This window comes from Myzus persicae, unplaced genomic scaffold (genome assembly GCF_001856785.1).
Source record: "Myzus persicae strain clone G006 unplaced genomic scaffold, MPER_G0061.0, whole genome shotgun sequence".
Taxonomy (NCBI): domain Eukaryota; kingdom Metazoa; phylum Arthropoda; class Insecta; order Hemiptera; family Aphididae; genus Myzus; species Myzus persicae.
Window position 1 is genome coordinate 109,963 of NW_019104165.1, and position 17,819 is coordinate 127,781.

The 17,819-nt window shown below is 26.5% G+C and overlaps 1 protein-coding gene and 1 long non-coding RNA gene across 2 annotated transcripts; one reads left to right on the forward strand and one right to left on the reverse strand.

The window, feature by feature from the left end:
• Positions 1–282: 282 nt before the first annotated feature.
• LOC111039495 (poly(rC)-binding protein 3-like) lies at positions 283–5,357 on the forward strand. The gene is made up of 9 exons (XM_022323032.1): positions 283–531; positions 906–962; positions 1,032–1,148; positions 1,204–1,461; positions 2,129–2,206; positions 2,365–2,452; positions 4,181–4,340; positions 4,855–4,989; positions 5,129–5,357. Exons 1-9 carry the CDS (start codon positions 433–435, stop codon positions 5,355–5,357), a joined length of 1,221 nt encoding a protein of 406 aa, XP_022178724.1. The 5' UTR covers positions 283–432.
• Positions 5,358–9,279: 3,922 nt separating this feature from the next.
• Positions 9,280–10,029, reverse strand: LOC111039498. Its single transcript, XR_002605102.1, has 2 exons — positions 9,778–10,029; positions 9,280–9,384 (listed from the first exon to the last, which is right to left on the reverse strand). It is a non-coding gene; the product is annotated as an uncharacterized LOC111039498 (long non-coding RNA).
• Positions 10,030–17,819: the final 7,790 nt, after the last annotated feature.

Below are 17,819 nucleotides of genomic sequence, written 5' to 3' on the forward strand. Positions count from 1 at the left end.
AATGTACATTGATAACAAATGATGATATGACAATAATTAAATAATACATAATGATACATAGTTACAAACATACATCATAGCGCGCGAGTGTGGGATAGGGCACCACAATATTATAATTTATAATATTACATGATTATTATTATCATAAACCATAAATGTCAAATTATTTTACTCGTGAAATTTACTCAAGTAATTACTAGTTAATGATAACAAACTTTAATTTGCGGCCATCGTAAGTTCGTCGTTTGCTTAATTCGTATTCTGCATTACTGTCTAGGTAGTAGGTGGGTATGTCATACAGTCAGTTGATACTTGTCTTAACCTGTCTTAGTTTCTTGACCTCTCTGTTCAGTGTCTTATACTTTCTGTAATGAATGAGGTAAATATAAAATATTACATAATAAACTTTTGACGATATCTGTTTAGGTGAAAATGAAAAACGTACAGGGAAGTTCCAAGAAATCTAGGTTCAGTGAATTGACCCCTTGTCACAATGTATATTTGACTATACGGATTCTATTTCATGGCCGAGTATGCTGTATATTATTTTATTCTTATGTTATTTAAGAGCACGCTACAAATACATTTGTTGCTTTTATCTATTGTAAAAATGTATAACATTGTAAAAACACCTGTTGTATTGACACAATTAAATTAATAAATATAAAAATATTTATATGTATATATTTTTTTTAATGTATGTGTACAATTCTAAAGTAAGTTTCTGATTTACACCAAAGTAGAATAATAATAAGTAGTAATAATTATAAGCTTTCTGTTAGTCTCTTTTAAAATATAGCTAGGTAATCGTAAACTAATATATGCACTTTGTTTTATACTTTATGAATTTTCACGTACCTAGTATATTCATTTTTATGATAAAATAGATTTTTTTTCAATTTTAGGAAGTTGGAAATGTGATTGGTAAAGGAGGTGAAACTATAAAGTTTATAAGAGACCAAGTAAATAGTTCAATAGTTGTTCAACCTATCAATATTTATATTATCAAAAGAATTTAATTTTTTTCGTAGTCTGGTGCTAGAGTTGAATTCACCCATGTTACGAATCTCGAACGTATTGCGATCATAACTGGAACTACACATGCAATTTGTAAAGCTACTGAACTCATTGGACTCAAAGTAAAAGAAGTAAGTATTTTTGTAAAAATATAAATTTGAAAATTACATTCTGACTTTTTTTTAGTTTTTTGAGAGAGAAAATTTTAATGGGAATGGCCCCAAACAACCTTTGACTTTTAAGTTAATTGTTCCAGCATATCAATGTAGTTTCATTATCGGCAAAAGAGGATATAAAATAAAAAAAATTAGAGAATCATCTGGAGCATATATACAAGTGTCGTCAAACATGTTACCAAATTCAACTGAACGTCTAGTTTCAATTACTGGTACTACGGACAAAGTATCTCAATGTATTTATAATGTGTGCAACATCCTATTATATGTAAGGAAAAATAGAATGTTTATTTCAAGTATTTGGTAAATTAAATAGTAAATATGTCGTTCTGCTGGACACACAATATTTAAAATGTTCTATGAATATTAGATATTAATAATACTAAGGAATTTAAATTTATTAGACAATGATTGAGATGTTATTGATTTTTGAATCTGCGTTATTTCTAGAATTTAGGCGATTAAGAAGAGTAAATTGTTGTGTCTCAAAAGAGTTTTACCATAAATTAGTCATAAATTACCTATTTGACAAATTAGAATTAAGTTATGTTGGTCTTTAGACAGTTTAACATATTTTTTTCTACAAAATAAAAATATAAAAATATAAAGGCATAGTTATATTTCAAATTAATAAGTCACAATAACTTGAATAACTCTTAACTCAAACTTTTATTCATTTGCTTGTCCCTTGAGGCCTTGAGGTGTTTATTAGTTATGTTTGGAGCTTATAACTAGAAAAATACATAAGTTGAATTTATTTTTATTCTCTTTGAGATTCAAGTTATTGAGACTATATTATTATACAGGTGCCCACCTGTAAAATAATATTTTTTTTTGGTACATTAGTTCATTTGATTTTTAGTATATTTTAGTTGCTGAAATTATTGTATGTTCTAATTTGATTTAAATATTCAAAATAATTTATACATTTTCAGTCCCCGAGATGTTCTGTAATCTCCTATGAACCTCCTAAGAAGACTGCAGGATTGGCTCGTAAAGCAGTTTTTAATGATGTAAGTTTCTTATTACTATCATTGATTTAAAAATATACAGATAAGCCTTCCAATATAAGCAATACAATAGCTTATCTGTTTATTTTAAAATCAATGTTATCGATGAAGATCTATTAATAATGTACATTTTGCTTAGCTATTTTAACATTTTTTTTTAGTTTGGAAGATACTGTCAAGGTATTAGTTCAGCCAAATTTGCAGCTCATGGGTTCGGAGCTATATCAACTGGAAGTATCAATGTAGCTGGTATGTACCAAAATGATTAGAAATGTTGAATAGTAATGAGAAAACTTGGTTTTGTATTGATTGGTATTTCAAACGATTTGTGTAGTTTTACTTTGGGAGGTAGCTGATAAAAATGATATACAATTATCTGACAAAATCACTTAAATTTGCAAATTATTTTGTGTTAAAAATGTTAATCATTCACCTCGAGGCTTGAACATTTATTACAAGATTTCTCAGATGTTATTCTTACTAAGATAAAAAAACATTAGCTTAAAACCTTTTTTTTATTATTTAAAAACTACTTTGTATTGACACAAGTTAATAACAATAATATACTGTATGATTACTAAAACAATGATTATTAAATGGTTTTTTTGGAAGACTGTGTTCAATTTAGCAAATTACCAATGGCTATATATTATATAGAAAAACATTGTAGTATAAAATATGTCCTATGCTTCTAGGGAGGTAGGCGCATGGTGCATTGAAAAATGAATCACAGAAGCGAAAGCATTGTAGTAATTCTACCTATTGAGAAAACGCAATGTCGCATATGTTTTGTCTCAATCTTACAAATGTAGAAAATAACCTTTTTTCGCTGGTCGAAACCACTCAGGCTGTAGTCCAAGCTAAAGAACAAAATATTTACACTATTAAGAAAAATACAGTTGCTGTTCAATGTTGTTATTATTTTTTCTAAATCAGAACTAAAAAAAGTTATTTAATTTTGAAAAACCCAAAAATAATGAATTTTTAAACAATAAGAGCATTTTTTGTATCTATGATGTTCCCCTCTCTCTAATGCGAACATTTTGTAGTTAAACTTGGACTACAGCCTGAGTGGTTCTTACCTGCACCATACACTTTTTGCTATATTGTACATTTGTTAAACAACACATATGGATTTGACACCCTCTTAATAATTATTGTGCACAATTTCCAATGTCAAGTTAATCAATATAATAATTACCTATAATGCAGTATTCTCAATACAGCAGTAAAATGAATTATTTTAATAATATTATTATTATGCCAAACACTAAAATACGTTTGATAAATTAATTTCATTTAATTTCATTTATTAAAAAAATTAATAATATTGTTAGTGACTGGGAGCTAGCACTGTTGTCAGTATCAATTAACTAATACATAGCTTAGCATAAAATACTGAACATTGTTTCTCTATAGAATAAAAATATACTCATTGCTATTAGAAATATATATAAACTATATAAATCTCTTAGAAATAGAAATAACATACTGCCCTTTCTCTGTATTGTTTTTCATATGAAATTATTTATCATTGATCTCAAATTTGACATATCCATTACAGTAACCTACTCAATGACAAGGTAAACTAGAACCTACAGTAGAGCAATCTCAGGTTTTTTCTTTTTTAAATTATTGATATCAAAAATATTATAACACCACGAAAATATCTATGACTACACTATTTCTATTACAACTGTTCCTCTTTTCGTAAAAACACAAACAATTTATGGCTGTGAGGCTTTATCTTAATCAATTTGTAGTGAACACAATTTGCATATTTTGAATAGCTGCATACTTGAAAATCCTTTTTGTATGTTTGAACTTATGCATTATACTATATTATGGGAACTTGAGTTTTTAATGTTTATTATAAATGTTTAAATAGACAGGGTTTTTCAATGCGAAAAATCAGTTTACCTTAGTTTAATATTTTATTAAAGAATAAATTTAATTTATACAAAATTATATTTTCAGCCTTGCATGCATTAGCTGGAAGTCAGTTGAGAACAACTAATCATCAAAACTATAATGGTGGGAGGGTACAAACAAACACTGAGACAATATCAATAACTGTACCTAATGATTTAATCGGATGTATTATTGGCAGGAAAGGAAGTAAAATCACAAAAATGCAGTAAGTTGTAACAAACATAGTACTGTATTGTATGTAAAAATTGATGTTTTTAATACTCACTGACAGGTTTATGATAGGTTTTTTATTAAGATTTACATTTTTTTTTTCTTAAATTGTTTATTTTTGTTTTGTATATTTTATTTTGTAGTAAAAAAAAAATAAATCAGTCTAGTTATACCACATTTTCAAAGTGAGTCAATTTTTTTACATTTTCATTCCTTAAGTTGTAATTTCCATTATGAAATTATTTGTTCAGTAAATTCTCATTCTTACTCGGTATTCATTAAAGTTTATAATTAGAAAATCAAACTATAAGCTTATCTGTTTTAGAGGACACTGAATTTAAAAAAAAAAAATCTTCATACTTACAATATTAGAATAAATAGTTTTTATGAATAGATCTTGATTTACAGTCTAGATTATATTGACCATAATAATGGTAACATTTTAAATCAATTGTTTCATCTAAAAAATATATATATATATATTTATTATGTTTATGTATTTTATATAGACAAATAAGTGGTGCTATCGTTCATGTAACTAATCGTAATTTAGCTCAAAAAAATGGTGAAAATCGGTATCGGCACATAACAATTACAGGAAACAAAGATTCTGTTTCAATTGCCAAGCATTTGATTGAAGTGAGGTACAACTTTATTATTATGTTTACGAAATTACGACAATATGCATGGGATCTTAGTTGAGGACCTCAGTGTCATCATTAAATCCTTCATGTCGTATTATATGTTTTTTTTTTTTATCACTAATACAAATTTCTTCTCTAGATTAGAAAGACTCAAAGCCAATCGTAAGGGGGCAAACTCATCCTCAAGTCCTAACGATGGGCCCGCCATCCCAATGGCTCAATTATTTGAAAAGCCGGGTACCATTCATGCCCTATCCAGCTTATCTGCTCTAGGCGACCCGAACTACCACTTTGAAAGCTCATCTGGCACCAATCAATCCCCTCCAATACAGACCACTGGTTTCAATCGCACGAAAAATTATTTCTAAGGAAACCGCAGTTCTTCAGACAAAAAAACCAATGCGGATATGAAGTTTGCTTCTTAATAAAAACTAACTGTTCCCAAACCCATAAAATAATTGTATAACATTAGTATAATGTTTTGTAAAACACATCATCATTTTTTTTAATTTTTAAGTGGATTTTTTTTAATATTTTTTAATTAATTTAATTATATCTTTTAATTTTGGATTGTCTAAAGAAAATACTAAATACATTTTATTTACTTTTAAAATATTTACCATGGTTGATTTTCTTTATGAAGTTAAACTTAAATGTTATAGATAAAAATCTCTATAATAAATACGGTAATTTCACTCTTTATGTACTATCGGTTATTAATATTATTTTCTACCAGGCAGGAAATTATAAAAATAAAAATAAACGTTGTCTACTGTTAAATAACCAATGCAATACGATAAACAAATAATACTTGAAATGTTGTATAGTTATGTCGGAAAACAAAATTTACCACAGTACTATTTATTTTATTCTAATTAATTTTTGTCTTAAACAACTCGTCGAATGACCACTTCAAAATTTAACACTCATCAGGAAATCAAACAAATTTCGAGACACCAGTACATTACATGTCATTCCTATCCATTGTCTTAGTTTGGGTTCGAGAAAAGGTATCATCTTTGTAGGGTACATTTTTCTTGCTTATCGGTGAAATACAAATATATTTGTAGTCTGTCAGTTCTACCTGTTGCATGTTTTCGCAACTGAATCTCGTGGGCTTTGTATCTTCGTGACTTCAATTATTAGTATAGTTTATACCAACAGAAGATTTCGGTGTTAATAGTCTACCCGGTCTTTCCACATTTCACTATTGCTCGGATAGGTAGAACGGACTTGGTCCCAATTTACATTTACTCATCTCCTCACTACAACCTAGTGCATCCGTTTCGTCATTTCTTATATTTTAATAAAATGTATGGTTTACCAAATCAAAAAGAGTGATGTTTTCTCATTTTTCTCCTAAAAGTGTTCTCGGTCCAACTTTATCTTATATAGTTATATATAAATAAAATACGTACCTAATCTCAACGTCAATGGTTGAATTGTTACATATACTGATGACACTTGTCTACTTTTTTCACCTGACTTCTGATGTGATGTTTGCATAAAAGCATCTATTGGTTTCAAAAAAGTAATTAATCATCTTAATCATAGAAAACTGACACTAAATTATAAAAACAAATTTTATGAATTTTTCCAACAACTATTTTAAAAATAGTTTTGATGAATATCATATTCACTTTTGTTTTGATCTAAGCCAATGTAACAAATGTGAAATTTTATACAAGGTACCTAGTACTCGATACCTAAGTTTAATCTTTGATTGTAATATGCGATGGAGTCTTGATATAAGGAATCTAGTTACGAATTCAAACACTTTTAACTATAGTTTTCATAAATTAAAATACTTTATGCCAACAAATACTATGAGAACCATTTATCTAGCTCTATACCATAATATTTTTCAGTATAGTTCATTGGCGTTGGGTGGTTTAAGCGAACATGCACTAAGGCTCCTGCAGTTACATTAAATATAAATTATTCATATCTATTTTAAAAACAAGAAATAGAGGACTCTACCAATCTAAACTTTAAAACTCTTAATGTTCTTTCTGTGAAACTTTTGTATAAAAAAAAATTAATTATGTGGACAGTAAAACACTTGGGTTACTGGTACAAAATTTGTAAGCAAGCAAACAGAGAGCACTATAATCATGTTGCATATATTGTGAAATGTACTATGATACTTTGCATACAGATACAATATTTGTTTGATATTTGTTCATTATTATTACTACAAAGAAAGCTTAATTTTTTTCTATAAAAATAAATGAAAATGAATTTTCCTTTAGTTGAAAATCTGTACCAAATATTCTATTTTTAAGAAGAAGTTACACTAATTAACCACAAATAAAAATTCAAATGATGCTTCGGTTACTGTGTCAATTACTAAATATAATAAATAAAGATACCTAGGTATATAATTTATTGACTGTGTCATAATATGCTTAATATTGAGCAGTATAAATTAGGTTATATTTTACCTATTATTAATGTACGTGTAGATATTATAAATATTGTGTAAATAAACAAAAATAATGTGGAACGGATAGCCATATTTTCAATTGACATGATTGATTACTTAATTTCATACTTAAAATTATATACTAGGAAAAATTTGATTTTTCTTACTCAAATTAAAGTAATAGGTTCCCAAATTATATTCTTAATTTTTAGTAAGAAATGTTTTTCGGATACAATAGCAGTTTGTTTTGTTTGTGATGAAAAATTGATTGAGGAACGAACACGTGTATGTTCAAGCATTACACCATACAGTAATTCTCCATTTAAAATCAAGATTTGTGAACTTATGGGGGAAGACTTTGTTGTAATTGCAAATAATTCCGATTATATGTGCAAGGAATGTGCATCACTTTTAATTCAGATAGACAAATTGGATCATGAATTACCAATTTTAAAAATCAATTTTGATCAATTGTAAAGGAATCATCGAATATTCATGATTTAAATTGATCAGTACAGGCTGCTCAGCTACCCTACAACCTAGTGCATCCGTTTTGTCATTGTGTACATTTTAATAAAAATTATGCTTTACCAAATAAAAAACAGTGATGTTTTCTAATATTTTGTTAGATATGTTATTTTTTATGGAGAATAATACTTATTAGTATACAATTGTTGTAGTTTATATGTCTTAATATAATATAATGAAATTTGGCACAATAATAATTTAATATTAAGTTCCCAAGTCCAATCATAAGTTAAGTCTTTTTCGAGTCTGATGTAATTGGCGTATGAGTCGTTTTTCAATATTATAAAATATAGATTTATTAATATTGACTTTATTTACAGAAGTCTTTTTACATAAACATTTGGCAACTGTGTATGTATTTTTTTTGTAAATCCAGGTAAGCAAATTTATAGTAGACAAGTATTAACGTTATGAGTGCCTTCCCTTAAGGTTAATGTCCATGTAATTAAGTCAAACTAGACCAGTGCTATATTTTAACTTAAATTTTAAAAACACATTTGGTTAGAATACATACTATATACATTATTTGTCCATCTGTTTTGAAAAAAAATGTTTGAATAGATTCCTAAAATGTTCATATAATTCTTAGTATATTATTTACCAATATTTAATCATAGACTCATAACTCTGTTTCCAGCAATAAAAAAAAAACCTTACACAACATATATTCATAATATTTAATAATTGTATTGATGGTTGACATAACTTTGTTTTCCTATTAAATATTTAATATGCCAAAGTAATAGGAAATTATAATTTTTATTAGTGTATGCAAATAAAAAGTTCTTAAAAAAATATAATACACATAAACCCAAAAAAGAAATATTTATATGATCTTACTTACAATTTAAATAACATTGCATAATTCAAAATATAATATTTTGGTAATGGGGATACGCTAGACCAAAAAATTATAATTAATGAGATCAGATTATGTTGCGGTAGAAATGTACTGAATCACTGTTTCAGATACCAATCCATTTATATAGTGAATACATAATAGCTAATAGGCAGTAATAACAATAGATTTCCACGAAGACTGAACAAAAAATAGCATTCAAAGCAAAATATCCAGTTGGGTTAGTTTACTAAATATATATATTTTAATGTTTATGCATAATAATATAATATTATATTATAGTATAAAGTAATAGAAATACTAATATAATTTAGTTATAGAATATAAATAATAGACACAATACTATCCTGATTTGTGTATCACAAAAAAAAAAATTAAAATAACTACTGTTTAGGTATAACTGTGTAGATGAAATAAATAATTACATTAATGAATTTTAAGATAAAAATTAAGGAATTAAATTAATATTTTTGTTTTGTTTTTTCTTCTTCTCAAAACTTGGCATTGGCCGTACAAATGTTCACTGGTTTTAATATCTCTGGATCAATACAATTTTTATGAATTTTAACATCTCATATGGCTTCTGAAACACATGTGTAAAACGTAAATACTTATAATTGTATATAGTACAAAAGTATACAATACAGTACAATTCAATATACATGTATAGTTAAGTTCATAAAATTATTAAGAAATAATATAAGGAGTGTAGGAAGTATAATAGCAGTTCGGCAGTTATACAAACATTCTTAAATTTCAAATAAAATATAAGAAACAATTTGATTTAGAATTATTTTTAATAAAAATTACTAGAACTTTAATAACCTATAAGCACATCACTAATATATTGTATTGTAATAAAATTGTCTAATGGAACACAATATTATCTTTTAACTTGCTATAATATGAAATTTCCATATGTTAATTTCTAAATAATTTATACTTAAAACATAATTAGTTAAAAAATGATAATTACCAAATATAAGGGGAACATGAATTAGTAGTAGAAAAAATCATTTTTTTTTTTTACTGCTATATGAGAATTTGCACAGCAAATTGTTGTGAAATAATTTTGCCATAATTTGAGGGGTCATTTCCGAAACTGTTGTACTTCTTAGTCAAGCTAAAAATGCCATCTAGAAAAAAGTGAACATATTATATGTATATAGGTGCATTAATTTTTATGTTATATTAAATGAATACAACATACTACAATAACTACGGTGTATATTATAATACTTACAATAGCTGAATTGCAATAAAAATTAAATTAATTCAATTCATGAAAAGAAAAAAAAAGGTATGCATTTAATATTATAATATGTATTTTTAATATACTATTAATAATAATAATATATTGATAGGTCCAAATAATTCTGTAAATCAATATTGTCTGCAACGTCCCATTTTCCAAATGGTAAGATCATGGACGCAGTTGTAGATACCCTTTTTTGAAATAGATGATCCTATTAAAATAAAGTATAGGTACTTTATAGATTTAGGTAGGTATTATAATTGTTGTTTTTTAGTATTATCAGATACAATTTAGTACCCTTTAAGAGGTAAAAACATTTTAGTAGGTGAATATTGTTGTTTATTTTGTTATCTTCAGAAATATTTATATTTGCTTTGTTTGTTTGAAAAGATTTTAATAGTGACTTTCTTTTGCCTGTTAACAAAATATAAGAATCGTTGAATATTTTACAACATAAACAATTATAACAAAATCTAATTTGTATCTTCAACTATACTATACTATACTATACTACAAACTAACTTAACTACATTATACCTGAGATAATTATTTATGTTGTATAACTCAAAAAAAAAATGCTGTAATTTTATTTTATTGTTTTACCTGTTTCAATAAATTCGAGTGGGCTTATCATTTTGTCTTGTATTATTGTTTTAAAATGTTTTTAGTGTTAATTTTTGAAGATAAGAATTCACAATCATCATAATTATCATCATCAATTTATTTACGTTGAATATTCCGTGTTACTTAAGTTTCTCCTATTGAAGATAAGTCAAACGTAAAAGTTATACATGTTATATTGTATACATATTCTAAGTTTAGAACAATACATATATGTTTAAGTATTTAAAATACTTTGGTAGATATTTGAATATTTAGTAAAAAGTTATAAAAGGGAGATATCCTTTGATTTTTATAATTACTCAACTTTATTTTACATAACTACTAATAACAGTATAGTACAAACTTACATTCTTTATTTGGACGCATGTTAAACTCGTAATCGTCAATATAAATGTTTTCTGTATCATTTTGCTCTTGATTTTGTGTGACCTCAATAGTTGAATCCAAATAATTTTCACATGATACCTCAATTATGCTTATCGACTCAGATGAAATAGGAATTTCTCCACATTGAACTACGAGTTTAACAAATTATTATTATTACACTATATTAGTTATCACTGTTATCAGTAATCGCATTTATTATTTAATATTAACAATTTTACTAGCGGTTTTTAACAAAATCTGCATCGGAATCAAATTCATTATTGAGAGGCTCAATTTGATCACCAAGAATCCCAATTACTTTTTCACTCAAGGCACTGATTGTTGCATTTTATTTACCACCGCCTGTTTTATAACACGTTATAAGCATAATGGATACTCAATTAATTACAAAAATGTTTAAACTTCAGAAGATATAACTACTTTATCGTTACTCTCTTCTTTTTTTGCATTCCTTTTTAGTATGTCATAAAGAGCTGTTAATTGATCAATATTTCTGAATCCTGAAGATTGGATACTATTTTACACACAAATCACAACAGTCTAGAATAAAATATAATACATACCCTTACACACACAATAACATTCCTATATGTTGTTACAATATCAAGTAGTGATGACTTTTCATTTTCATTAAAATTTTTTCCACGTTTACGTTTTAGAGATTCATACATGGACATGGACATGATTATAATTTAAATACTAACTAAATGTTACAGTAAAATTTTTATTTTAACCTACACCAAACCACACCGTTTGTGTACACGAAAAATACAAATAACTAAGTAATTATTATTATTAATTATCAAATGTCTTCTGTTATCAACATATTATTTATTATCAATAATAATGAACCATAATCTTAAAAGGAGTGGGAAGTTAGCAATTGACCCAACCATTGATAAGAATGTGTACAATGGGTTGCCTATACAAAACTAAACCTTGCCCCAAACATAGTTCAAAACTCCCATCAATATTACAGCCACATAGATGGCGCTGTATTATACGAAATAATTTTATAAGGTATTATAACTATAATCGCATTATAACATAAAAAATCGCGGAAATTAGTGGACCACAATTATTGTTTAATAGGGAATTTTCTCAGCTTTTCGCCAATGTACGACACTTGTATTCTCACCTCCCGGAAGGCACCGGAAAACGACGAAAACCGACGAATAGTCCTTATCAATGGCTGGGTCAATTGCTAACTTCACACTCGTATCTTAAATAATTGAACCAATAAGTTATAGCACCAATAAAATGTTTTTTGTGCAACCGGGCTTTCTTCCTTTAATATATCTCTTTATCGTCTTGTCAAAATGCATATATTTATTTATTTATATACTATTAAACTTAAGTAAGTATATAATAATATATTAATATTATTGATGTATTTTAATTTAAAAAAAACCTTAAATGAATTTTCTTTTCAATATTTATTAAAAATCAGTGAAAGTTATTTATTAAATGTTCAGTGAATAAACATTAGTGGTTATATTCAGTGTCAAAACATACAAGTACAACATTTGTTTTTCAATATTTAATAAATACATTTAACCATTATTTTCAATTTTTAACTTTTAAAAGTTGATTTCAAATTGTAAAAGGGTTCAAAAAATGATTTAATAATTGTAGATTTATCATTTTACATGAATCATTGGTCAAAATATAATATTTTATATATATACTAATTTTTTTTAAGTTCAAAGTTAAAGTTACTACACTTTTTTAAAAACTTTATAGTAAGTCAATTCACTCTAACATCAAAACTAATAGCACACAATAGAAACCCATCCAAAATTATTATTTATTTCTGGTTTAAATAAGTAAGCATGACAACCTTAACAACTATTTAAATGTTTGTACATTTTGACTTATTTATTTTCAGTTGTCATCCATTCGATATGGTAGTGGCGTATTTAAGGAGGTGGGGGGAAATGGATCATAGATCCATTTTATACAATTTAAAATTGTATACAAATTACCACGCCAATATAATAATATACTGGCGTCATAAGTCACTATAATAACCTATAGGGCAATAGTTCCTTATTTATCTTTATTTATCTTCCGTGTTCAATGTTTGTTGGTCATTAAGATTCCTTAACCATTTTTTGACATTTAAATTTTGTACATTAGTAAGAGGCTAATTATTAGCCTTGGTATTTTTTCAGTTTTATTACAACTTTATTGTATTACATAGTTGCATAATTCATTTGTTTAATATTTTTATCAAATACACCATGGATTATTTGTATTATGATATTTAAAGCTTATTTATTTAATATGTATTCATGTAAGTAGCTATATAATTATTATATAGCTACATAAATATATTATCAATATACAATGAATGTAGGGTATGTTAATTATAAAATTCAATATTATTTCATTACATTAATGGTCAGATTAGTCATAAGTACACTGCCTTTTATTTATTACTACTATGTAGGTATGTTAGATCGAATTTATATAAATTAAACCGCATTGAAATTGTTTATTAATTTAATTGAAATAAATCATTGAGAGTGAAAAAAATTAATTAATATTTATAGAGTAAAAGTTGAAAATAATCGATAAAAATCATTTTATTTCTAATCAAACAGTTTTATAACATTCAATAATCAAATGATTATGCCTATTCTTAAAAATTTTAAAAATTCTATATTCAAGAGTTTATTTATTTATTTATTTATAGTATTTTAAATTTGCCATCAAAATACTATAAATAAATAAATAAATAAACACTTGAATATAGAATTTTTTAAATTTTTAAGAATAGTGCTTTTGGCCACTTAAAAATGGGTTTTACACCACTGTGCGCTACTCTCCAAGGAACGCCCACGGCGTCCTTGAATTATCACTGAAGCGGGAGCGGCCGGTGCCGTGTTCTGTGACTGAATGGGAGGTGCCCGCCGGTCAGGCGCCATCCAAGTCAGGAACAGAACACGGCACCGACGTTGTGTGTGGCTGGTTGCAGACCCGGGTGTCCTGCGCGATCCGCTGAGTGCATTGTAGTTTGTTTCACGTGAAACCATTAGTGACATTAATTTCTCACAGATTCACTCCAGCCCATGTATTCTGTTAGATTTCGTGCGGCTACGTATACTTGGGCTACCTAAATACACTCATATAATAAGTGTATAAAATATTCAGAACTCATAAGTAGAATTAATACAGTAATTCATTTTTTAAATTATAAATGTTAAATAATGCAGCAAACACATTTATACTCAAATTTAAATTTAAATGAACACAGTTTAAAATATGAATGGAATTCTAAAATTATGCAACCTTACACGTTTTTAATTTCATGCATAATAATTATACATGCATTCATAGATATATGACTGTCAAAGTCATTATCACTTATTTTAATTCGTAAATACATTTTTTTTTAAATTAACTTTTTAGTTGAAGTTAATTTTAATTTAATTGTTTTTGCTAACTTAACTTAACTTGATTTAATGGGGAAAAAAAATATTGTTCAATTGACCAGCCTTGCTGCTTATATCCCACCTAATTTCGATATTAACTCATATAAGTTTCGTACAGATACTGCGAATAATTTGTGAACTGAATTTTATAATTCTAAAACTATAATAAGATCCTGGTTTACATTGGTCAGTTGTCAACAATATGATTGTCCCAGTAATTTTGGAAACTAATTATTGGCTAATTTCACGTATCTTAATCTACAACAATTCAATGTAACAATAAGCAGTAAAAATTATACACTTGATTGCCAGCTACTATATGCTACCAAAGAATTCGTACATGATTTTTCATAGTTTCCATTCAAAATAATATAAAATAAAAACCAATTCTTTGGTCACAGAGAATATTATCGTTACTCAGCGCATAGCATGTATATAATTTTTTTTTCATGGAATCCGAATATTAATTAGTCCTTTGTTCGTTTTTGTTCATACGAGGCTACTAGCTGACTCAGGAATGTGAAATGTGACCTTCGGAATACTTGCGTAGGGTGTCTTTGTGTGTTTACTAATCTTGTACACTGCAGGAACATTTTTCATATACACTCTACGATTATAATTTACCCATAATATGTAATAAGGTTTCGTAATATGTGTCTTATTATTTACTTGTGCCTATTAACACCAGCCATTAAAAATATGTTCACTTAATTTTTCTGCAGCACGAAAAACGATTTAAATTATTTTTTCGATTGTTCATTTTTTTAATAACAAATGGATTATTGAAAATCTAACATTTACTATGTTGTTCATTTGAAAAAATTGATGCTTAAAAAATACGGTCGTGGCAATTATCTAAATTGTAAGCAATTCTATAGACTTATAAAATAATGTTTTTGTAGCTGTTTTAATTATAATGCATTAATGCCAGGTTGCATGAATGTATAAATAAATCTAATGGATGAATCAAATTTAATTGACCAATAATTTTCCACTAAATTATATTTAAGTAGTCATTAACTTACATATTGATTCAATAAATGTTTAGAGGATTGTTTATACAACTCCCAGTTACACATAGGCCTTCTACTGTCCGATTTATAATTAGAAGGATTCTACGTCACAATGTACGGTCGCACATTAAAAGTTCGAAATGCTGACACATTGTATGGTCAGGTAAAACTTAAGATTGTAGAACGCAGACACTTTGTACAATAGTGTAAATAGTACATGAAGTATAGTCATCTACATTTATAATATAAAAAAGACTGAAATGACGAGGAATTAAATTTAAAATGTTATTCAGTTGGAAACTTTAAACCTTCAATAACTATAATTTGGTAATAAAATTATAATTCATCAAATATATTACAGCACCGGTAATGTTTGTTATTTGCTATTGGATATGTTTGATTTCAATTTAAACAAAAAAACTTCAATTGTTTTCACTTTTTATGACCATCATTTTTCATTGACTCTTAATAATATATCTCTTTTCAAAAGGTTCCAAAGTTGAGCGTAAATTCACAATCATTTTTTATGAGTGTCTAAAGTTGCAATTTTGACAAGATTCGTCGAAAAATGTACATATTGTTTTGTAGTTTAAAATTCATAAAAAATGTTGTTCTATATCTAATATTTGAATAAAATAAACTAGATTTCTCTTAAACGTTATTAAAATAAGAGTTTTCCGAAAAATTAAGTACCTACATTTCTCAAGAGCGTTTTACATTTTACATTCACCCTTAAATAACGATATCTTATCGAACGAATATCGTGTTTATTTGTAATTCGAAAACGAATAGCAAATAAAAATTATTTATCTTCTAATATACTAAAAAATAAAGATTTATTAAGTGGTTCAAAATTTATGTTACAGCCATTTTATCATAAAATATATAAATATTCAAAATAGAGAAAAATATTTAATACAAAAGTTTTTTGAATTAGAAATATCTACTTACTACGATTTCATATTTTTACAATTGCTTACAATATTTTAGGATAGGCTACACATAATGTGAAGACATTTTTAAAGTACATTTTAGGGCATGAATGAAACATTAATTAGGAGGATGTGAGTACAATATTTGTTTTCTCTCTCAGACTCACTCACGCAACATAGATAAAACGCTTTCACCAAAAACAGTTTTTAATGTTTATGATTTTCTAGTAATATTAGAGTAAACTCACCTATCACAAACATTATAGAGAAAAATATTTTTGATTGTGTGACTTATTGGTTTTATATTTTGACTTAGTATGTGACTTCAAAATAAATAAAAAATATATACATTTTAATGATATTTAAATCGTTTTGAGACAACATTATGACAAGTTGATATATCATTACCTCGAAAATAATTTTTTGTATCGATTTTGTAATACTTGAGTGATTTTACTCTGAGATAACACAAAAACATAAAAAAAAATGATTCTGTGTAAATCATAGATAATAAAGATATGGATAGGCCATGTCTATGTTAAACATATTTGAGGCCGCGTTCCCGGAGGAGAAGTTTAAGGAGAGGCAATTGAGGCTCTCTTATCACACATTATCAACAAAAAAAACCCGCCAATATGATTAAAAATTTCAATTTTTCAAAATAATATTAAAATGAATGATGATATTATATTATTATGTATTATAATAAATTATTAAAATGTATATTAGATAATATTATTATACATCTTTTATCTTATAATAAATTCTTTCTTACAATATTATACTATAATTATTAGTTATTAGTTTATTACTATATTTTTCCAATTATAATATATTTAAAAATTATAATTTAAAATGGTGCTAAGTTGTTGTGTATGTCGAAGTAATGCTAAAAGTGATCGGGATTTGTCATTTCATTCGTAAGTAATATAAGAACTAAATAATTTATATGTTACATAGGAACTGCATGTATTAGTTTATATTCAATCATAATATATTAACAGGATGTGTATATTTAATTGTTTAGTAATGTATTTATTTAAAGGTTTCCTAAAGACAAAAAAAAAGAAGACTAAATGGATGGAACTATTATGTTTGAAAGAAGTTAAGACATGGCATAGGGTATGTTCATTACATTTTAACAAAAATGACTACAAGGTGTGTGATGACGAGTCACCATACAACTGTTTGTTGTCTGAGGCAGTACCACAAAAGTACAATATTGTTTCAGTTGGATTTGCAGAGCTACAGTATGACCATAATCCTTATTTTATAATTGTACTTTTTAGTTAAATAATATAATGTTTTTTTTATTTCAGAGATTCAAATGTTGAGACTCCTACATTACCAGATTCTGTCTCTTACACTGA

What these genes read in the sequence shown, in the direction of transcription:
- LOC111039495 (XM_022323032.1), top strand. Translation starts at nt 433, where the DNA reads ATGAAAAACGTACAGGGAAGTTCCAAGAAATCTAGGTTCAGTGAATTG. An exon ending in TTGGACTCAAAGTAAAAGAA is followed by an intron (nt 1,149 to 1,203) that starts GTAAGTATTTTT and finishes ACTTTTTTTTAG; the next exon opens with TTTTTTGAGAGAGAAAATTT. An exon ending in TGTGCAACATCCTATTATAT is followed by an intron (nt 1,462 to 2,128) that starts GTAAGGAAAAAT and finishes ATACATTTTCAG; the next exon opens with TCCCCGAGATGTTCTGTAAT.